Source organism: Dendroctonus ponderosae, unplaced genomic scaffold (assembly GCF_020466585.1).
Source record: "Dendroctonus ponderosae isolate FM_Combo_2020 unplaced genomic scaffold, Dpon_F_20191213v2 Dpon_F_20191213_1, whole genome shotgun sequence".
In the NCBI taxonomy this organism is placed as follows: domain Eukaryota; kingdom Metazoa; phylum Arthropoda; class Insecta; order Coleoptera; family Curculionidae; genus Dendroctonus; species Dendroctonus ponderosae.
Window position 1 is genome coordinate 55,388,603 of NW_026017110.1, and position 25,244 is coordinate 55,413,846.

The window sequence follows — 25,244 nt, forward strand, 5'->3', positions numbered from 1 at the left end:
CCTCCCTGGCTTGCTTATTTCTATATAAAGCAATAATGTAAGTTGAGTTATCAATGTCTTTCCTCCCCTTTGTTTTATTAGAAAATATAGTAGAATTGTCGTTGGTATGTCTTATACTAAAGACTGTTTAAAGAAAATACATGCTTTTTTTCAACAATTTCCATTTTTACATCGCCCATTAAAATTAGGTTTTACTTTGTTGAATACAGTTATTAAAGATTAAAATAAACGGTCAAAGACTCTCAATTTTTTCCTACTATTTTATTAATGTTCCCAGTATTATTGTGTTTAATTTATCTTTGTCAAACAGCAGACATTTTTCCTATTTGCAGCTTATCGTGTGTGACTCTAGAAAACATTTTGGAAGCCATTTTTATAACAACATTATGCATGAAGGCTAGAAAAAAAGGCCTAAAAATATTCTCCATGAAGCAGACACTTCATAACATTAAACACGCTAATTAAACCATTCGCCATGTATGATTTAATTTTTTTCCCTTCGTGATATTGAAATCGGTGATATTGTTTAAATTTAAAAACTATGTAGGTTTACTACAAAAAAATAGAAAATTACATTCCAAAAAATAAAACCAAAGTGTATGATAGAAGAAAGTCAGAACCTGATTCAACGTTTAATTTACCCGGTTTGGTAGCTTATATGAAATTTCATTAGTTGGTACCGAAAGAGCCGTTTGGGAGATAACCGACCGTCCCAGTTCATTATCCTAACCCTATAGACCACACAGAGTTGAAATTTCAATATTTTGATGCTTAAGATGCAGAATATACTGACCAAGGATTTTTCTTTTTTAATAAAAAATCAAGCATCTTTTGAACGTATTTTTGTGTAAAGCATATAACAAGTAACTCTAGTAGTTTGATTTAAAATATTGATATTTTTTAACGTTTGTTATTACAACTTAAATGAAAAGAAGTTGAGTCTCCCACATAAGTGAGAAAGTTGAATCGGAACTGTAAAATAACAACAAAAATTTATTTGAAAAATGGTTTTCCGACGTTTATGGAAATATGGTTTATGAATTTAAATACTGTATTTCCATCATCAAATAAAATAATAAATCGCAATGCATCTGATCTGGTCTGTGAAAAGTGTAAAATTATTTAGATTCAGTAGCGCCCAATTTAATAAAATTTTGTTAGTTAAAATTTCAAATAGAAAACCACGATAGAAAGTAACTTTTCTTCTGATTTGAATAGTCTTATATACCGGAGAAATCATAAAAAATATATTCGAAATTAATCGGACAAGCCTGTATACAGGTGGTCCTAAAGTGTCGCAATAGAAAGCTAGATTTCTACTGACCAAAGAAACACCTTTTCTCTTCCATTTATTGCTCCTTGCTTTCGTTGATATACAAGGGGTAAAAGATTCAATTTCTTTTAAGTTTTTTTGTCAATTTGTTAAGAACCAACTGAGTTTTCTAGACACTTACCAGTATTAATAGTAAGTTTTTCGAAACTTCGAATTCATTGGAGAGGTCAGTGGTGGCGATATTAAAGAATAGTATGTGTTTTTTCCTTTAACTTTTACACCACTGTTAATGACCTTTACACAAGATACTTCTGTTGGTTTATTGCCCTAAAGTTAAGTGAGTTCGAGAAAAATTACTATTCATGAACAAAAACGATAATTTTGCTAACGGTTTGAAACGCTTTTGTAATCCAAACAATAGGTAGTTAACATTAACAATTTTAAGAAAATTTAACAGATAGAACTTAAACATTGTTTTAAATATTTTTCATCGGTTTTACGACTGGAAAGACTAGCATTTCGACAGCAATTTAAGTCGCAAAAGTGATAAAAATAATTCTTAATTTCTTAATTTTCATCTGTTCCTAAATTTCGCTAAATTGTTAATCATTACTATCCATTTTTTCACGAACGCGATTAACTTTAGAGCAATATACCTTGAAATGTCCACCCCTGGAACGTCTACTCTCGAACATATAAAGAAAACTGAGAGAGGAAGTGTTTCTTATTTCATAAAAATTCAGTTTTCCGTTACACACTTGTTTATGAACTCGTTGTATAGAGGAGAAAATTGAATAATGTAGTAAACACTATTAGTATCTACTTATTCCCTTCACCATGCCTACCCAATAAACAGCGTTAAATCCCAACAAATAATTACTTCTTAGTCAAGTTGTTCTACAAAACTATATATTTGCTTAACAAAGAAGTATAGTTCCACAACTCCCATTAATGTTTAACCCAATTTCCGCTTCTGATTAATAATTAACTGTTATAACAATTAATTTCTACATGAATTTTGGTATTGTGATTATGAATGGTTTTGCTGTTTTATTATTCAGAAAAAAGGGCCTACTACTCACTAGTTGAAGTAGGAGACGTATGTGGGTGTGACACAAGGTGCTCTTGGCTCTGATGTTGTTGAGTAGCTGCTAAAGTCTTTCTCGGGTCCTCCCATGTAGTTGTTCGTGTGGTGTGACTGAAAAATTAAACAGTTTCAAACCACATTTCCCAGGCACTGTCCAAATATATAATTCATTGCATTCGAAGTTGGCAAACAGTAACAATTAAATTCGTGAAAATCGGCATCTAATTGAAGAAAAAAAAATTAAAAGAAAAAACATGAGCTGAAAGGAGAAAAACATTTTTAAACAGAAAACCGCAGGAGACCGAAGCAAACATACCAGAAAGTGGACGAAACTTATGAAAATAACGATAAAATTGTGCAAAGAAATAATCAAAGAGCGGCTGTCAAAATAGGGCGAAGGGAACAAGAAGCCCCAAATTCCGGTTTACTCAAGAAAAAGTTTCGTCTATGGAGAATTGTCCCCACAATAATTACTGTTATTCTGCCTGATGGAAACTTTCAATTCGGGAGAAAAAGGGGAATTTTCCACGAAAAGTTGGATAAAACGTGAAATAGGAGTATAGAAAACTAACTGTTGTCATGGACAATGTCAGAATAAAGTGTGATGTTTTCTTGTTCTTAAAACTTATTGTATCCACAAATACAATGATCGAAAAACAGTAATGAGCCAAATCAAAAGAAATGGAAGATTCTTCGTTGCTGTATTGGTAACAAAATTGATAGATTTCTTGCAAATTTTGTTCTCAATTAGCAAAGTGTTGCATTTAATGACGAATCGGAAAACAAATACCCCGATACAACAATAAAAACTTTCAACAAGTCAAGTATCATAATTCTATAACACTTATATTGTTTGAAACTCAATGAATTTACCTAAATATGACGGCGGCTATCTTATGTAAAAACAACGAGTTTTTCGAAACATTAAATGTTAAATTTAAAAATGGGCTATATAACAAAATAGCAGAAATCATTTTAGACAATTGGCCTCACTTTAGAATTACGCGATTCATCGGAAGAAATTATTTTATATACAAATTGGGCAATTACTTTAATCAATTCAAGATAATGTCTGCAAATTGAATTAGCAAACGCATATTCAATCACCACTCGCTTTAAATATACTTTGCATGGCTGCTAATGATAATTATTTCAAACATTTAGGAACAAACGAGTTACTTATTGCAAATACATTATCAACTTCTCAAAACCATTTTTGTTTTTGTTGTTTTCTTTGTTACTGGTTTGTCCACAATTGTCTATTGCGTGAACAGAAGCTTTTAACATTTTCTTAAGCTCGTTGATTGATAATAGGTAATTTCAGGTATTTATTATTAAATAACTCCCAATACGCAGCTTGTTTGGATTGATCTATGAAAATATAGCGGTATTTAACAAATAGAAATCTCAAATACGGTCGGTTATGCATGTGTATTACACTTTACGTAAATTATCAGCATTTTTTCTTCTGACTTTTTCGTCTCATTTCCACTTTCTCGATTTCAAATCGAAGCATACCCAGTAAATGTAAAAAACTCTTTGGACACATAAATGAAGATATCTATCAAAAAATAGAAATAAGCGACCATGTGACTTTTTTCTACCGGTCAGTTTGCTGAAATCAAACTCATAATGTGATCTTCGAAACCGGATGAGGTTTCTGAAGTAACAATAGGTTTTATTCAAGCGTACCACTTAATACAACTTCGTAGAAAGCTGCGAAACCAGATATTACTTTTACTCATATTTCCTTGTATCGTTTCGAGACGTCCTTCGCTCCTCACTGAAGCAAGGCAATAAGATTTTGGCTATTACCTTATTACCTACTACCGTGCTATGAACGTAATACATGAAGAGATAATGGTACCCAGTGGTGTGCGAAAAGCAGCCATATTTCCTTTGTTAAATATGCCCTCTTACCAAAACACACACAAGGAACAGGATCTTTCAATTCAGAATTCAGTTGTTAGTCAACTTTTCCAATTATCATCTAGTAAAGATTAACGCAGAAAATGCGCAACATTTTCACATAATTTGAAGAGCTAATGTTAAACGCTACTGTTCTAATGCTAATATATCACTTGTTTCCATTGAATTGACGGTCCTTTAAAGGCCAACTGAACAAAAAAAAAACGGTTTACTTAGTCTAGTGAACGGAAGTATAGCACTTTGTTTAATGGTGTTCCAAGTAACACAATAATTTTAAACAGTGAATTTCTTTTGCCGCGCGATTTATGTAAGCCATGTACCAATTGGCGTACTCCAACGAGGAATAGCAATAAACTATTTCCGGGAGTGGTTGTAAATGGCGGACAAAAGCCACCTTTCCACCCTACTAGAACCAATCGCTATTTTTTCAATTATTCTCACTTGGAGTACATTGGCCTTATTTACAAGTATATTGTATATTGCTTCATGGAAGAATCTTGAATTTGCGAATACTTGTTGTAAGATGCCAAAGTCATTATTAATATAAGTTCTTAACGTTTCTTGGTAAAAGCGTGTGTTTAAACACTAAACCAAACTTTTTTTAATGAGTTACTCTCGATATGAGTCTCATTCTGATGGTACTATGCCTACTGCAAAGGTATCTTCCTGCTAAAAGGAAACTTAATGTAAAATTAATAATATATTTATGCTGAATTCAAATACGCATGTGAAATATGTGAGTCCAATTACCTACACCTGGAAATCCAAATGTGTCAATAAGATTAATATTTTGCAATTTATTTTCAGTATCCATTACAAGAAATCTAACTCTATTACTAAAATGTTCCATTTAAATATCCGGAATGACGCCAATGCATCTGACCATGGTTAAGCAGTGACTCTTGAACAAGTTAAATCTTGTGCAACCCTTTTTTAAATCACCCAAAGACCTTTTAACGACAAAAAAGCTGTAACTTGAAACCTTACTTAAATTTCCTCGTTCAAGTCTCCAATTATATAACAACTATATTTCCAAATAAAAACAAATCATTATTAATGATTGTATTGGTTGTTTTAACGTGTTGTGAATAGTGAATCTTTAAAATCTTTTAGGCACCTAATATCCTGAATGCCCTTGGATATTAGCCAACATTAAAAATATGTTGTGTTCGCGTCTGAATAAGAAGCTGCCTTGGTTCTTAGTTATTGTTCCAATAAACAATACCCAAGGTACCTTTAAATAACACTGATTATGTTTTAAAAAAGCAATTTTATTAGATTTTTACATAAAACATTACGCAAACCAACTAAATTCAACAATGTTTGTATAATGGTAATTAACCAATTATTAACAGAAGATCAGTTAATATGAGAAACTAATTGATTCGAATGAATCTGTCCTAGAAACTAGAAACCAATAAGACTACAAACTCTATTAAATAAGCTGTAGTTTTCTTAAAAGCATTTTGCTTGCAGCAATCAACAGGACAGCAAGCCAATGGTTTGTTCAATGAACAAATGTGGCACATTTATTGAATTAATTTTAGATACTTTTAATCGAAAAAATTAGTTGAAATTTAATGAAATAAGCTTACAGTTAATCATCATTATCACGACAAGAAATAATAAAAATATGTCATTAATTGTTTCCACTCAAACCACTATTATGAAGGCTGTTAAATACATTTTCCAAATTTAGTAATCTCACAGTTATCATGGCTATTATATGAGATTATCTTCAACTAATAAATTTTACGACTCTTTACAACCATTTTATAATAGTGCAATTTAAAATCGTTCGCGCTACTGTATCTTAGAAATATAGTTGCGCTAATAGAAAACTAAACAAAAACCTTTTATCAAATTAGAAAACCACAGCCGAAATATTAGATTAAAATCGAGTGGTAATAAAGACAAAAAAAAATTGAACATAAAACTAACCCAGCGCCAAATATTTTTTTATTTGCTTTAAAAATAAAACAAATAAACTTGATCTGAAAGCATCAGAACTTCTAATGAAATTCAGACAAATAACGGAGAAACTTGGAGACATAAATCACATATAAAAAAATTTAATACCTAAAAAGGTATTAAAAATTAAAAGTATGCAAAAGAAAGTAAGTAGGTAAAATAGTAAAAGGTCGAGTTGAAAGTATCAGCAAATAAAATGGAATCTATTGAAACTAGAAATTAATTGACATACCTAGGAATTACTTGCAAGGGTATTTAGATAACAAAAGAACGTTAAAGATAATCGACAAGATAAAAAATACAATTTTTGGGACCTTAGACTTTAGCAGTTCGTGCAGTGCAGAAAAACAGGTATTAACATTGGGTGGAACATTAGAAATATTAAATTTTATGTTACTGTAGAAAATGTCTACAAAGGAGATGTGCCTTATTCTAGTCGAAATAAATCTGTAAAATCAAACGACTATATAACACTTTATTCTGGTGAATTGCTGTTATGGCTGGAATAGATCAGTTAACTAAATTATTTTTAGTCAGATTTATTGCCCATTGTTGAAACGAACAAAATTCATGTTTTAGCAATGATATAAGAATTGAAGTAAATATTTAAACATTTAATGCTGTAAACAAAAAACTTATGCAATTAGTACGACATATTTATAGATCCATTACATGGTCGGAATAATTCGAAAAAAGCACGGAACTATTTAAAACCATGTGTTTTGGTTATATGGGCTGTTCTGGCGTTCCATCCCAACTTTTCTCTGACAGATTGATGCGAGTTAAGTGGACCTTGAGCAGCTAAATATCAGGACATTTTTAGACGACATTCTATAATATTCTCTTTATTTGCTTCTATATAAATGAGTAGGGGTGTTATTGCATACAGTATTTAGAAAGTTAACGACATTGCAAACGTACAAAGTTTTATCTGCGTTCTATGCTACTGTAATTGCTAAGTGACTGGCTCACACAGTTTTCAATTTGACTTGAGTGGCTGTTTGTTTTAATTCATCAATTTCGATAATAATATGTATTGATTCAATCATCCATGTAATCACATTTATATCCTCGAAATTGTTTATTGATAATACGTCGTGCGTGATTTTCTTTGTACTGGTAGTTGGGAATGTGATTCCCTTAGCACTTTAGTGAGATTAATTAGATAAGGTTTATAACGATTGGTTCCGAAAATCAATTACTCGCTTTGCGAGGAATTTGGCAGGTGACTCCCTTAAATCCTGTGATTTAGAATTAGATTTGCAAATCCAACTCCTCAAGCCAACGTGTGATGTACGCCGTCCCTCAAAAAACAGTTCCGTTCTCAAATGTTACTAGTCAAACAAAGATTGAATGATGGCAGAATTCACTTGACGAAGCTGATACTGTTTAAATAGGAAAAGCCTATTTTCCTAAAATAACCATTTGCCTGCGCCATATACACTAACCCAAGTGCACGTTTTCGTACAGGATGTAGAGTAGCGGATCTAGTAACTGCTAACAAATGGTAGCAAACCATATTGCATAGAATTGAATATTTATAGATTTTTGCATAGAGAACAAAAGCTATGAGTTTCAGTGCCACGCTTTAATTTCGGTAATTTTTTTAACTAAAAATAAGTTGTTGATTGGAAAACGGAAATAATTTGACCTATACATATATATTATTGACTTGATTGGTATACACACATGTTAAATTTAACATCAGCAAATTCAGTGAATTTTATATCCACATTTCAAGAACGATAATAAAAACGTGCAACTGCATTAGAATGTAGATGATTAAAATCAAAATGCATATTGGTGATTTTTCTATCAAATATTTTTATAGATCCTGAGCACATTATATAATGGCCTAAATAATTAATATAATGGCCTAAATATTTCTTGCAGATTGGTTTATTGTCTATATACCTATATAGATATAGGTATCCTATGTCGATATGTCTAGTATTTCTATCTCTAATAATGGGGCATACAGAAGGTCTGAAAATAAAACTTTCCATAATTTTTTAACAAATAACTTTACAAAATTGTTTAACCATTTTTGCTGGACACGGAATAATTGGATAGCCGGATATTTTGGTCATTTATAATAATGTGGGAAAAAGCAATATTCTCCGTCTTTGGTGCTAACAAAAGCAGAAGAAACCATTGATCTGAGATGACCCCAAAGAAAAAATCCATGGGTATCCCTATCCTAAGATAGGGATACCCGGGTGGCCAGGGAATGGGGCTGTGTTGGATACTATTAGTTTTACAAAAATTAATTGTTTTATTTCGAAAGCGGTACGAAATATCGAAGAAAACGTTGCAAGCGTTTTTATAGCAAAAAATAGCTTTACCCACCTGCGTAATATTTCCCAATTTTTTAACTTACCACTTTGAAGGGCCCATAGACCGTAAAAAATTCAGATCGGCAAAAAAACATTTTTGATTTGTTGGGCTTATTTTCAGGTCTTCTGTACGTCTTTTATATCATTGTTTTCCAATACATTCAGGATGACCTGTATATCTTCTACAATACATTCATCTTCAACAATACAATCGTTAAAACTTGCTAACATATTAGAGGATATAACCTGCTAACGTATTAGAGGATTTACTATTTTCGAATTTTTTTTTTTTAAATATCTTTCTGTCGCCTTTTGATGGCACTAAACAACATATTGTGATATACAACACGGAAAAGAAGAGCGACAGACAAATTATGCCACCGGATTTTTTATTGCGTAAATTTATTACATATTACATGCAAATGTTCATCAAGCAGACACAATGAAGTAAAATATATAATTACGATCAGAAGTTTTGGCGTATCGCCGTAGCAAAACTATCGCGTAAATTAAAAATCATTGTTGCTATTAATATAAATTCACGACGCGAACATATGAGGATGTCCCACAGCTATATATAGGAAAATATCCGAATAGAGGTCCGATATCCCGTACAACGGATCAAAAAATTGTACTAATTTAATCAATTGATACACCCCAAGAATACCCTCCGTGTTCTAGGTCAAGAAACACGCAAGTAAAAATACTATCTTCATCCGAAATCATCCTGAAAAATAGGTAAAAAATAACTGCTGGTTTAAAACATCTTCGAGGGAATTTAAAATTTAATAAAATACAAACCAAAAAATTTTTGTTTCAAAAATTGCTGGTTGCTTATTTGCGTTTGTATGTGCATAAATTAGACAGTGTTACTTCTTTGAAGGTGTATAAATAATAATCAATTTAAAATGTAAAACCATTAAAACCAGCATCTGGGCAGTAAAATGTGTTATTTTATTGAAAGAAATGGAACTATTGTGATTGAGTTAAGCGAATTAAAAACACAAAAGTACAATTTAAATGAATACATTGGACAGAGTTTGAAAATGATGAATTATTAAACTCACTTTTTCTATTTAAAATGTCACCTAACTGCAAACCAATCGAACTATGTTATATTCGTAAGCACCAGGTGTTCATGATTTATTTTAACTTTGACTGCATTTTTGAAAATTTGGTATAGGTGAATTTTTGACATCCGAATTTCATCTTTCAACTTGAGTCACAACTTTTTGATTGTGTTCGCAAAAATAGCCCCAACATAATCGGAAAAGGCGGCAATTTAAAAATACGTCATTCTTAATACACAACATTTTTTTACTTTTATAACGTTTGTAAATACGAACTGTCCGTTTTATTAAAGATTTAAAATTTTACAAATTGGAATATGTAGTACATAAATGCATTTTATTTTTAGATGTTCTTTATAGACCTTGTGTTTTAAATTGATGGGCTAAAAAAATTAAATAATTTAAAACAAATTTCTGTTGTAAGTTGATGATATTTTAACCAAAATAACGAGCAGCATGAGTATGCGAATCATTCCCAGTTGCTCCTGTACAGTTTTCCAAAAACCGAAAAAAATCAATCAACTTTTGTTGAATTTAGCACATTTAGAAGGATTTTATTTATAATTAAGAGCAGTCAACGAATGAGTATATCTCAATTAATTAAAAATGAAAATATTTACACATGTAGGTTTATTGTATACACTCAAGTTTATTATTAGAACAAAATTTCGAAATGGTGGGTGGAAGAAAAATGTTTAACAACGCAAATAAATGAATTGCAGGTAAGAAACTAGCGTGCTGTTTGAAATTAGTTGAGATCGTCGAACTAATCATAGTTTCTGGACAAGCAGTCGCTGTTAATCATCGCAATTTAATATCAAATAAAGCTTATTGATATTATTGAAAATATGTCTCGCTAAAACTAACTCAAAACACAAATGGTTTTAAATAAATAGTATTAGCAAATAAGCGGCCCTCCAATAGAATCTACCTCAACACTATTGTAGTATCGTGAAAAGCTTAAAATAAATGGTATGTCGAAAATGTTAGTTTACATCTTATATACCAGCTAAGCTGGCAATAAATATTAACAAAAGCTTACTACCTAACGTTTCCAATATTTACATACAATTCAACATATAAAAGTTCGGTGTAAGGTTTATGTTTCTTAAATAGTTCAAAGGATATATTTCGGTCGTTACGTATACCTTGAAACTGCTAACGATGCATCCAAGGAAACTGTGTGTATTTTTGAAATGGAGGAGGTCTGAAAATTACGTCTTCTTTTGAAATGGGTTTGTACAGAGAAATACATATTAGACAAACCAGTAAATTTTAATATTGTTAACTATGGTAAACTTAAACTATAGGCCGTTAGTTATTCAAAATGAATTTAATGTGGAATTCGATCATTAACAGCAATAAAAATAGCCAGTGTTTGAGGATATTGGATCCAATTTTCAATTGGACAGACCAAGAATCGACTTTCTGTAACCAGTATCCTCGACTTATACTTAAGCAAGCACGGTACCAATATCAAAACGTTTTCGTTCTAAGATGTAAATTCTACCAGAAAGCTAGACGACCTAAACGAGCAGCATAGTTTCCATGTAGTTATTAGCACACCAAGAAAATATATGCACTAGACACTAGCCAGCTGCGTGTATTATCTAGATCATATCATCATGAACATTTTCCTTAGGTACCAATCTAGGAACAATTTAGTATATCGATAAGAATAGCTAAAATTTATCTGGTACTAAATAGTAATTTACTAGGATACATTAAACTTGTCCATGTCCCATCGCCTTTTCTAGCTTTAGAATCCAGTTGCAGAAAAAAGTGTGAAATCGTGAAAACATTTATAAATTAGCTATGATATTACGAGTTCACTTTCTCATGTGGCATATTATTTTTAATCCTTATACTTCTAGATGGGATTCTGTATAAAAGTTTCTGATCGACTCATGGGCATTTGAACGACCCCAATATTATCAATTATTTTTCGATCAAGTGAACTGTTAACCAGATCAATGCTCTTAACTTCAGTTCAGGACAATTAAATTTGGTCCAACTTCACTTAGTCTATTTAAATCTAGTTTAGTGCAATCATATTGAGTCCACTGTCTCTGATTTACGACCACTAATTGCCTTGAATCCAAAGACCTTTAAAGCAGTTATTACACACGCCATTATTATTTTTAAAAAAATGGACAGAATGCTTGTCCAAAAGCAAAAAACGCGAATAGAAACAATTATGTTTATGTGTATTTTAATGCAACCTATCAATTATAGTTAACATCAAAAAATTTTAGCTAGTTTTAGCTCCAGAATATTTTAAACAATTCTTCTAATAAAGGAAGGCAAAAAATTTTGTGTTTGGTATTCGTAAGCGCTTGAAAAGGATAAAGCTTAGACATATCTGAAAACACATTGAACTAATAACAAACAGAATTTCAGACCCGACAATTATCGCGTATGTTGCATGTTCAAAGAATGATACATACACACAACATAAATATCCCAAATAGAATTGATTTAATACTTATCAGACTTAAGACATGCGAAATAAATGGGAATAATATTTAAGTAGAGGGTGTTGCAAATCAGACCGATTCTTGACAATAAAAGCTAATTTGGTATAAAATATTGGCTCGTAATCCACCAACCAACTAAGGGTTCGAGAGATATCGCTTCGCACATATTTGTGACATTATTTTAGATTTTTACTAATAATGGTTGTAAAAGACTATCCGCTTCACCTTTCTTAATTGAACTTTTAAAAGCCTTAGCGAAAAGAAATGACGTAAACTTTACACTCATACAAAAAAAAAATTTGCTAATTTTTTTATAACGTCAACTGGGGAAGTATAGAAATAAAATGTAAAGTAGCAAATGTGGAGAACTGGCAGTTTTAGTGGACATTAGTTTGAAAAATTCTGGACGGCCGTTGTCAATTTCAGCAAGAGGAATTTTCGCCATTGCTTTCACAGATGACAATTAATTTCAAGCTTTTCAATAGACACATGTTATTTATAACGCATCGCAATATCTCCCTAATGGTTGACTTGCGACTTAACGGATTATACTAAACCACCTTTTGTTTTAAACAAGGATTGACGAAATTAAGTTTTTCCCGTTTGTTTTGAAATACCCTGAATAAATATATAAATACTTTGATTGATGTTAAATTTTAGTTTATTTAATACGTATTTGCTAGAATTCAGAGATGCCAAGAACTAAAAACAAAACAGAAAACTACTCTATTTAATTTTTCATTGTTAAACATTTTGGAACTCAATTTAGCCCACTATTGCGTTTTTAAAGTGGAAATACTTTGGAAAATTATGGCAGAAACATTTCCACATCATTTACTAAAATAAACAACTAAGTAAATTGATTGCTCTTTCGGCATTCGGCCGTAATTCTTTGTATACCAAACGCCTGACGGAATTTCGCATTTGTAAAATGGTGCTGAATTAAAATAGCATAAAATTGTGTTGTGTAATAGTTTCAAATGGATGGAAGTAGCAACACCAAGTAAAACGAGCCTCTTCGTAGGAATCCTACATTAGACATAATATTTTCTCATCTTTTTGTTACTGACCTGCTCAGTTTTAGACAAGTCATAATTGTTCAATGAAAACCACGCCCCCGTTCTTCCACTTTTCAATAAAATAGTAGAGAATAGCATCAAGAATACAATTGACGGCAAAATATCAATTGTTGAAATTTCACGGTTTTGAGGCTTCAAAGGTTTTAACAGCAGGTTTGATATCAACATATTATTTTGACGCAATGTAGTTCATTTTCATCGATATTTGTTCAGGACAGTCCGTTCCATTATTATTATTATTATTATTATTATTATATTTACTGCATTGCCAGCCTCACTTTTTCTTCAAGAAACAATTGAGTTTTATGGGTAAACATTGTCATTGGAAGATTCATGGTATGTGAACTTTCCACAACAGTCCACGATAATTTTCGAGTATTTTTTCTTAATTTATGTTCACTAATATGTAACTGTAAGACCTTCGTTTATTTTTTGTTTCCATTTTCTCACCCGTTTTCTAGACTTTCCATGATCGATTACAACAGTGGCCTGTATTTGCACGGGTAATTATTCAACTTCATATTGCGGTTCCAAATTTATATGTTCGGGTGCGCAAACTTCATGAATTGTCACTGTCGCTTCAGGTTCCTTGCCTTCTACTTCAGTTGTTACAATTTCAGTAATTTCTTGTCTATCACCTTGTCTTGTATTTATAATTCGCTTCTTTTGGACTTGTTCTATGACGGTACTTTCCAAAACTTGCTCGGGAAGATGTTCAACTTCAAAAATTGGTTGATTAACGTCCGTTTCCTTTTCATCAACAACAACGGTAACTTGTGGTGAATTACCGTCCTCCTCCACTATTACAATATCAGTCGTTTCTTCTTTCCTTCCGCGTCGTTTGTTGATTACGCGCTTCTTAGTAACCTTCATCTGCAATACACCTTTATCAAAAACTGTTGTGTCTTGGATCTCCTCAGGCAATTCTTGGATTGCTTCTTCCGTTTTGACAGGTTTAAGGTCGACAGTGTCTGCTTCTTCTTTTAAAGGCTTCTTTTGCTTAGGTGTTCTCTTAAACTTGACATGTTTGGTCCAAGGCAGTTCTTCTTTCTTTTGTTCAATAACTCGCTTTTTCGGTTTTCGTGGTGTTTCTTCTGGTAGCTCCTCAACAAGAGGTTGCGGGGAAATTGTGTCTGGTGGGAAATTGTCTCTAGTGAGTAAAAAGACCCTTCTTCCGGTGTTTGTATCTCTTCAATTTGGACTTGGATTTGTGGAGGTTTTCCTTCTTCGTCGACAGTCACATTTCGGTTGTCTCTTCCTTGATGCCTACGCGTTTTTTAATAACTCGCTATATTTTAATTTGTTGTTTGATGACACATTTATCGATAACAATTGTTTCTTGAATTTCTCTACCTCTACCTCTACTATGGGTAAGATTTCTGGAACTGCCATTTGATCCAGTGTTTCCACTTTCTTGGGCCTTCGCCCCGCGCGTCTTTTGTTTTATTTGCTCTCCTTGCGATCGTCTTCAGTGACGCTTGCAGTGGTTTCAGGTAATTTGCTTTCTTCCCCCAGTGTTACCAAGACATTTTTTTTAAGTTTGAAATCAATTATGTATGTGCAGAAATATCAATTTCTTTCAATGTTGAAGAAACGTTTACTAAATGTGTACATTTTCAATATTTGTATTACTGTTTCACATATATATTGGTTAGCAAAACAATTAAACATCGAATAAAATACAATATACAAAAAGGGCAAAAACGGCTGTTATTTCTTAATTTAGCGATCTGTATGTGCTAAAATTATTTTCAAGTATACATCGTGTATATTTATAGGGTCTCTTCTAAAAGCGCTATCGGATCAACTTTTGTTTTTTAAATGGCACAACTAAATTATGTTGATTTATGAATTTTGCATTAAATTTGCTATCATTGTTGCTATGGTTGATAGTAAATTTGAATTTTCTATCAAACAACAAACGTGACACTTGCAAAGGGCATTTTGGAACATAATTTATCAGACACTGTAAGTGATAGCAGCCTGCATCATTCGTCGGCTGTTATAGGAAGGAATGGGCTTTTTTCCTTACTTTAAAGTATCATTAGCTCCGCAGATATAGCTTCTACAAATTATTAAAGAAAAAACATTGTAATTGACTAACTAACTATTTTTGACAGTGTCTCATTCTCGTTATTGATACTATCTGTTCTGTCGTTTAGTTTTAATGGATGCATTTGCTCTCTGTGTGTCCGAGGTCTAGCAGATATTCCTTTGTCTTTGTAAGTTAGCGATCCGAAGAAGTTGTTCTTTGGACTGCTTTCATGTTTACGTTTCGTGCCCATTTCGTGATATTTAACTTTTGCTCTAGCTTTATTTATACGTATTTTTCTTCTTCTTTTGTAGTCGTTTTATTACCCTCTGCTATTATTGTCGGAGAGCTGCATTTCATTTGTTAACCGTAGCTGGTTTTCATTGAGTTTGGTGAAAGCCTCCAATTGAATTAGTATACAACCCATTTTCTCACTTAAACCACCTTAGTTCTTTCTCATTACTTCCCAACGATTTTGTCTTAAATCACAAAGACGTTCTTAATTTTTAAAATTAATTCGCATCCACATTTTATTACGATTAATAGTTATTTCAAATGGTTTTAGAGTATCAGGAGTTTTTGCAAAAGTGCGTTGTTTTCGCAGAATTTTGTTCATGCAACAATTCACAATAAATATATTTTCAATTTGATTTCACCTTGGCGCATTGATAAGTTTCCTACTTCCACGTGCAAAAATGTGAAGATCCATTTATCATCGACAAGATAAGATTATGTGTTATTAATTCGAAAGTCGAATATGTTTTTATCCTGATCTGTGTCATTGAATAATCAGGATAAATTAACACCTACTGTTAGAAAGGCACTCCACTGAGCAATGTTTGGAACATGTTTGCTAAAATTATTAATATTAAAAACGTTTAAACAGTCGCTAGTAGAAATGTGTATGCAAATTAAATAGTTTGTATTTACAAAAAAATGTTTAACATTATTCCTAGGGCAATTAGTAACTATAAGTGAAAAGAAGTTCATATTAATTTCCTTTGTTAATATTGCCAACCAGAACCGTATATGGATTATTGTTTAATGCGTTGTTAGATTATGTGCAATATGGTTTCGCTTCAAAGATAAAATTGAACAACCCAAGTGTTGTTCACCTATAATTACTATGCATTTCTATAAGGTAAAAAATGACGGACCTCTGTAGAAAAACACCATCTGTAAGCAGATACAGAGGAACAATTAGTCGTATCAATATGCCTTTTGGCGGCTTCAAAAGCCATTCATCATTTTGATAAATTATGTTTGGTGCTTTGTGACAGACCATATTGTTGAATTTAAAGAATTTGGTTTTTACATCAGGGTATATAAATATGAATTTGATTTAATGCCGGTTAAATGGTGTTCTTCTTTCAAATTTAGGGATCGCGTTTAATTCTTATCATTAGAAGAGTAATTTCGTCAAGCATTTGCTCAATTACCAATATTTGCTGTTTGAAGAATTGTAATTTTTCAATAATAACACATGTTCGCATTTTTGTCAGTATTAATGGCGTTTTTGTTTAAGTGTTTAATGAATTGAAGCAAATATCACATGCCCGCCCACACAGCAAACTATTCTCATGTTTAATATGTAATAATCAACTTTCTAAATAATGGAAATGGGTATCTTACTTTACGTATTTGATACTTTATATTGTCTTAGATAGTGAAACAATCCTGAATCACGTTCGCATATTTTAGAAAATATGTTATAGAGAAAAAATGCAACTAATCTATCTCAGAATATAGATTCGAAAAATTCCGGTAACATATTTTGGAATAAAGCATATATTTTTCAAAAGGTTTATTTAATCTTCAGATTATTAAAGAACTGGATATGTACAGGGTGATTCGAAATTGGCGCCATTCCTTTAAGGGATTGTTGTTGATAACTCACTTGGAGAGCATGTTCGCCCAAACTGGAGAGCGTGTCCCGAAAATTGCTAAAAGGTAGCAGTTGAAAATCGAAATTCACCTTTGTCAATAAGTATTATTTTTAAATGGTCCCATATTTGATTGATAGCCTATTGGAATCCTTCAGCAATCGAAAGGAAAAATTGCGTTCTTTACTACAAATTGAAAACATTTTTGAAATTAAAAAGTACATGTCACTTCCACATTTTTTGATGGAAATGGCGGCAATGATATTTTTCTTCATTATCCGCTAGTTACAAGTAGATAGCTTCTTTCTGATGCTATTAGCAGAAGCTGTAAGTAATTGTACGAACAAAGAGCTAGAGACATTGGACGACTGGCTCCAGGAATTGAGGCAGGTAGTGGACGACCAAGATGACAGTGTGTAGGGTTCCATACTTAGAGGAACATGTATTGGAAATAATTGCAGCAGAGCGCTCCAGAAGTACTCAGAGCATTGCACAACAACTGACACTTTTCCAGGCAACTAAGCACCGGATCATTACCGAGGAAGGGCAACATTCATACCATGTATGTAAGATACAGAGGACACAAGCACACATTAAATCTCTGATCTACTCTATACCGGTACAGATTCAGCAGGAGTTGGTTAACCAAATACGAAAAGCTGCTCAAAATGTGTGTCCACTAATGCTGCGAAGAGCGCATAATCTCGTAAGTGATTACACGGGCACAAGCATGAATTTCGCTTTACAACTAAACACCGAAATGGTTTTCTTATTTGTAGGTTACTGACTTTTTGAATATTGTTTACAATTTATTATTATTTTCGGAAATCTTGCAATGCATTAAAACATTAGTGAAACACTCATCACACGTATTAGGTATTAGTTTGCGAAAAGGCCAATTGACAGAAAGGAGGAAACCCTTTACCGGTTAACATAACCGATTTCATTGTCACTCTCACTTTCTGTGTTTATCTGTGGTTAATTGAGCTTTTGATATTTGCGAAGCAACATGTATTCACGTAGTGTTAACGAGGCAGATTATCTTGAAAAACATTGTTGCCGACCGTCTGATCTAGTTGCAAATTTGTCAGTTTTTGATAAGAAATATTTTTTTACTATTTTCCCTGTACGCCCTAAACACCCCCAGAAGAATGACGTCAATTTTGAATCACCCTGAATAGTATGTGATTAATATATTTTTTAATAAGCAGCCCACTTTTAGTTCCCAACTGGAATTGAAATAAAATGTAACAGTTCTAAAATAAACTTTTATCCGAAACCACATACATCACGTGCACCATAATATCAAATCAAACAGTATTATTAATACTAGTTTTTGAAGGTTGGACTGGTTTTCGCCAATCATAAAAAAATACGAACAAAAGCAAAAAATTAATGGTACATTTGATGACATTGGATTCACATGTTTACGGATCGAACGAAAAATTGCACATGATGCATTGTATTTTTTCCTGGCAAATGTATGACGTTAACATTTTACACAATTGAAATCGGAAAAATTCCATACAAGCTTAAAAGAATAATAAAAATTTAACTTGGCTATTGTTTGAATATGAAAATGCTGCCACAAACCAAGTAATTGAACATTGTAATCCTGCAATAATATTTCAGATATTTAAACATTGAAATCAGTAAATCACTAGCCGAGTTTTCGATGGCGTTTTAAAAGGTCACCCTATATACATATATCAAGTTCCAATGCAAATGATTGAATGGGTGACTTTGGGCACAGCCATGATCGTATAAGCATGAAGTAGACTTAGTATGAAATAGTTCGCTTTATATTTCGTAAGTATTATTTAAAACCCAACCTATAATTGGGAGCGGTCTATGGAGCTCACATCAGAAATTCTGTTTCTTTAATTAACGCATTAACATTTAATTCACATAACAAAGAAGTGACATGCGTAGTGCATAATGCTTAATTTAGCGGTGTAGCAAAAAAATGTGTTTTTTTATAGATTACGATGTTTGTCAAGTTGGCAAATAAATACATCAAAATCACATATCAACACCCCGGTTTGGAAAGGATTTAAATCATCTTATCATTTGGGACAGTTTCCAGTTGCAAATCTTGCCTTGAGGTGAAAATAATTCGAGATTTGGCAGTTAGGTCTTCTATTTCGTATACAGAGTCGAGTAATTAGACGACACGTCTGGGTATTTTTAGAATTTAAAATTCTAGGCGCCGACGTCTCGGACATCGAACCTTTTAATCTGCGCTCGAAATAGTGGAAATGCTGCTCCTGCTTTATTTGTGTCTTTTGTAACTTCTTCAGGCTGTGCAGTACTAACAGTACCCATTTATGAGAAAATTAGTCATTGCAAAATTGTTATTATTATCCTTGCCAGAAATTTAAACTTTGACGTCACTCATTTTTAGTAGACTCTCAGTCTATTAGTCATCTTTCATTAATGTTTCGCTATTGCAAAAATGTGTTTTTAATTACAGTTAAGTAAGGAATTTAAAACGAATCCAGTGAACCAGTTTTTGTCAAATGTTCGTCAATTTGATGCGTATATCAAACATTCTTAATAGGTATGATCGGTCTTCAAGTGCTTTTGTGACTGAATTGATCAGGTTCTTATGTTCATACTAACTCCTCTACACTACGATGTTTACGACAAAACTACTTAAATATTTCCTTAAATTTGGCTACTTGATCACTGATAACGATATTACTTAATATCTATTTACAAAAAGACAACTACTTTGGGCCATAACAATAACTACGACTAACAATTTTAATAAAAATCCTTCACTGTTCCAGCCTGTATGGCGATTAGTTCTTCAATATATAGTTTCTGGCTCAATTGATATCATCATTTTTTTATGCTCAGATACTTTATAAGAATAAGAATACAAAAAGAGCATTATCAATGGAACATTATGTTTCGGGCAAAATTGCTATAGAGCTTCAAACGGTTCCCAATCATTAATTAAATGTCAACGGTTTATTTTTCAGTCAGAATAATGCACCAAAAAAACAATCTAAAACTTTTGGAAATAAGAAATTCAACTTTTGCATAGCTCTACGGTATTTCAAATCGAACTTCCCTTGACAGACAGAAGAAAAGCGCACAAAATTTACTGGTTTCATCAAAAAATGAGAAGTGGTTTAAACTTGCAGCAAATATCTACTTGAAAAACTTTGTCGACACTATTGGAGACTTAGTAAACATGGTTGGTTTAAATAGGAAAGAATTGGATATAAAAAAAAAAAACATTGTTTAAACTATATGCTCTATTATACTATTATTGTTATAATTATTAGATTATAATCTAATATCTATGTAAATACATAAACAAATAACGCTGAAGTGCCATTTTTATATCAATATAAACAATCTGGTGAGAGAACATGTACTTCAAATAACACCACAAGATAAAGTATATTTTACCCGCACAAGAATTCCTGTGTAAGAAACTATGGAATAACATAGGAAAAGCCATTATATGAGGAGCTTAAAGTAGGATTCAGCGAAGTATTGAGAGTATTTCCTTGGAAATTTGAATGAAAAACATCTAAATACTAAATCACTCAGTTCAGTCACCTGATATGGACTGGGTGGACTGGGTAGTATTTGTACTTTAGAGATAACCAGTTTTTAAAGCCACTAAAATATCAACATTTTTTTTACTCATTTTACGGTATTTGTAACCCATAACATTTAAAGCGGCATATCCATTTTAAATGCAACTATCGAATGTCCGTTATTTCAATTAACATTAATTTTGCCACTTGCCAATTGTTTGCATATTTTTTAAATATTAAGACGAATCACGTCCATTTACACTGGCAACATCAAGGATAAAAATTCGATCATTGAATACATCGAAAAATTAAGCAAGTTTCCTACTTCATTCTAACTTTATCATAGAATGAATTCAACTGAAGAGCAATTTAATTATTATTATTTATTATACTATTAAGGCACCTGTAATCGGATCATTAGATGTGTGCCTTCTAGATTATAAAGCTTCTATTTACGTTCAGAGTGTTTAGACTTTTGCCCAGTCTGTATCTAAGTTGAATGCCATTATCAATTCTGAATTATCAGCCAAACTGTCGAGTTGAGAACTAAAGTTCTACATTTAAGCAACCAATCAAGGATAGAATTATTCAAAAACGTAGATTTCTTATACAGAACTTGTTATCAAACTGCTATGAAAATTAATTAGTTGATTAAACAATCATAATGTTCCCCATTGAAAATCTTGTTAGCTTATTAGTAAGGCTTAAGTCATATTTCGAGTATTATTAGTTTTCATTTGATTCGCTAAATTCTATACACTTACCTAGCACGCACCAATTAAATATTTTGCAAATAGATTTAAATCGGTACCAGAAGAAAAAATCGAATGACTAGAAGGGTTCTAAAGTGAAGAGAATTTTAAAAAAATGTTAGATTTCAGTGGCCCACCACAAAAAAGTTCGGGGTTTCAGGGAGCGCAATATAATGTTCCAAATTTGAGGAAAAAATCTGAAAAACTGTATCCGAATAATGACAGAAACAAAAATAATGATGTTAATCTGAACCATTTTGCTTACTTTTGGAAGTAGCATTATTTCGTTGTTAAAAATTGAATAGCAATTTTTCTCAAACTCAAGAAATGTTTATTGGATGTCCCTGTTTTCGATAATAAGAATTTAGAACCTGAGAATCCCACTTATCTACTCATTAGCAAAAAAATCTATTTGTCATCTAAAGAAATACTGATCGGTGAACACCACAATATCCGTGAAAAATCGGTTACAAATATAAATTGAAAAAAACCTTTATTGTCTATTCTTATTTAGTTTTTGATGATTTTGAAATGCGAGACTCAAGCCCGAGAAAAATAAATACAAAATGATGAATATTTGGGTTAGAAAAGATCGATGCAACGAATCATCAGCACGTTAAGTGGCAGAGCAGAAAATTAAATGTTGTCTATTTTATAAAATAAGTTAAAGATTTAACGCTCCTCTGTGAATTGACTCAGTAAACATTGCGCTATCAAGCTACAGATAAAAGGCTGTGTAATTCCCATACATCAATATAATTGTAGATTTAAAGAAACGTTAAAGTTATACATAATGACTAGCTGGCGAATAACAGACTGGGACATCAACAGCTAAAGTATATGACCGATTTTTGCAATTGAATGCTTTAAGACAAAAGTATGTGACATCTAGACATCTGCAAGTACAATTAAATAATACTTGCAATATCCACATAGGTGTGTCGACTGTTAGAAGACATCTTGCAGAACGGAATTTAATGTAAACATTCCAACAAGAGAACAACCGTCGAATGCTGACCATATCAGAGCAAGTCTATAATTTAGCAGGTAACATGTAAACTGATGACGATGAGAACTGCGAAAAGGCTTATTTCTGCAGGAATGGTACATATATACGGATACAGATGCCAAAAGAACGTTACTGGCATTGTGGTATTTTGCCAAATCGTATTATTTCATTCAATGTCGGTTATGCTTTATGGGGGATTTTGGGGGAAATTAATTCTAATTGCGTCCTTGCAAGTATAAGCTGTAAATAAATAACATCAGAACATATTGTAAATTTGATGTTTACATTATGTTTAAATTATCAGACTATGGGATTATTTAAATTATTGAACAAAATATATTCAACTTCCATATTCGGAATATTCGGCAAAACTACCAAATTTGTTGAAGTTGTCATTGTTTAGCTGTTTGAGAAAAGCGTTAAATTTTTAAGTTCGATAGTATCATCCAGTGAGATCCATAAGATGGTACAATATCAATTAAGTGTTATTACATTTCACGGCATGTGAGAATGTCTGAATGATTAATTCACCCATGCCTCCGACATGCCACATTTATGGTAAAACCCAGAAACACGCCGTATTGAAAAGGGGCATTATTACCGCATTCTTATCTGATCAATACGCAAAGGTCTTTGTGCGAATGACCAAATTATTGATTTTTCTGATTGAATTCCTGAAGTATTTTGTCTATTAAACATGAAGCGACATTTCCAAATGCGTTTAAGCTGGAACAGCGAAAGCAAAACACAACCAAATAAAATAATTCTGATAAGCTGCATTCGTTTTTTTACTCCCTTTAGCTCAGAAAAAGGTGAAGGTCCACAGACAACGTCAAAGGGTTCCACAAAATACGAAAGAAAAACGAATAAAAAATCAAGTAATCTGAAAATTTCAGATGTCAATTTGCATTAGATAAACGAGCGCTGGTTAGCAGGCAGAGCAAGTGACGCCTTTATAAACACCCAGTATATAACTGCTTAAAACTTCAAATGCAAAATTATATCGCCAAGTCATTGATCAAGAATTAAGCTAAAATTAAAAAATAAATTTAAAATCGAAGCTGCGACTTGCTGGAACACTGGCTTTGAACTTGTGCCAAATTTTAGTGGTGCTTTAATTGTGATGTGATGTGTACAGGATGGTTCAAATTCGATTTCGTGAGTGCCAACAAAGCGCCGTATTGGAAATTTGAAAATACCGAATACTTTTGGATAAATCGCCACAGAACTGAAACTTCGCTTAATCGTTTTTATCATTTCGCCTCCTAATTTGATCACACATCTTAAAATGTGACTAATTTGGTCTTTCTACTAAATGATCACACGGAGTACACATTGCGCAACCATTACTTTTGTTTATTTTTTATAATGAACCTGTAAATATTACTGTATTTTTAGCAAGCTAAATGCTTCCTGAATTCAACGGAATGGCAAATTTATAATAAAAATTAGGACATTTGCTATAAGAGTTCTGTGTGTTGAAAACAGGTCATTAAGGCCACAATTGCTCTCGTATTTATTCTTAAATAAAATTATTTGAAAACAAACCACCGACAATGATATCGAATAGCATCTGCCTACAGAAAATGGTGTTAAAAATTACATGTTTTAAAACATAGGCCCGTTATTGTCCATATTAACGACATTTTGCAACTTAACGTAATTGCACCAACGCTATTATCCAATTTTTCTTATACATTTTATTTTTTAATATAAAAAGTATGTAGTTGTTGCCGAGGATAGTACAATTTAAATGGACAAAACGAATAACTTTTTAAACACTCAATGTTCCTTAAATCAGTTGTTCTGTACCACGAAACGAAATATCAAAATTTTACAAGAACCACTAATTAAACTATTTCATGCTAACCATACAGTACTTAATTAATCGTTGTGAAAAAACAGAACATTTTCAAGTCCATAATCAAGATATTAAAAAAAACTGACAAAATAACAAATCGAAGTATGAAGAATTATTCGTAGGTGAATCAACAATGATAACAGACAACATGCGAAAGTTTTTAGAAAAATAGAATAATTTTGCGCTTTAAAAAAACAATTTTTTTAAAGAAAATATGAATAATGTACTACATTTCTAGCATTTAGTGTATGATTTCTTCCATATTATTCCAGAATTTCTCAGACGAGAAATTGAAATGGAAATAAATTGTCTATTGAGGAAAATATTTGTAAGGTGGATTCGAGGGCGGATTAGAACATTGTTTTCCATTTTAGGTTTTCAGTTAAATTCATAAGCAAAAACGAACCACAAAATGTAATTTCGACCTGACCTACAGTACCTTGCTTTAAGTACCTACGTTTTCATATAGATAGGCATATAGAGTATGTATTTAAATGTATATAAGAGAATTGAAATATAAATTCAAATCAAGAAGGGACGTATATAGTCCCTTCTTGAGCTGATTTGGTAATGACAAAGTATGTTTTTTTCGAAAATTAACGCCTGAATTAAGGATGCTTGATTAAGGATGATTTCGTTTTTATTTAAATATAAAATTGCACTTCCAGTACATTTAAATTCCGCGTAGCTTGTCCCATTTTATAAGTTTGTTTTAAATTTTGGAAGTTTAACAATCGAAGATTATAATCAAATTTAAAACTTACGATAAGAAAACAAGGCAAAACCTCGTTTTGGACCGTTAAAAATTGCCTCATATTTGAAATATACAAGATACCTGTTCTAGGAGCCTCATCATTGGAATCTCGGCCACCATAAGAGATACGAGATCGTTGAATTGGGGCAAAGATATTCCAAAAACAAACGGCAT

The 25,244-nt window shown here is 32.1% G+C and overlaps 1 protein-coding gene across 2 annotated transcripts in view; it reads right to left on the minus strand.

The window, feature by feature from the left end:
* LOC109537927 (transcriptional coactivator YAP1-A) overlaps positions 1 to 25,244 on the minus strand; it is a 38,381-nt gene that overhangs the window by 9,530 nt on the left and 3,607 nt on the right. For both annotated transcript variants that reach the window (XM_019904896.2, XM_019904898.2), the window contains exon 2: positions 2,356 to 2,471. In XM_019904896.2, coding sequence (XP_019760455.1) covers positions 2,356 to 2,471 — 116 coding nt within the window. The remainder of the gene's footprint in view (positions 1 to 2,355; positions 2,472 to 25,244) is intronic.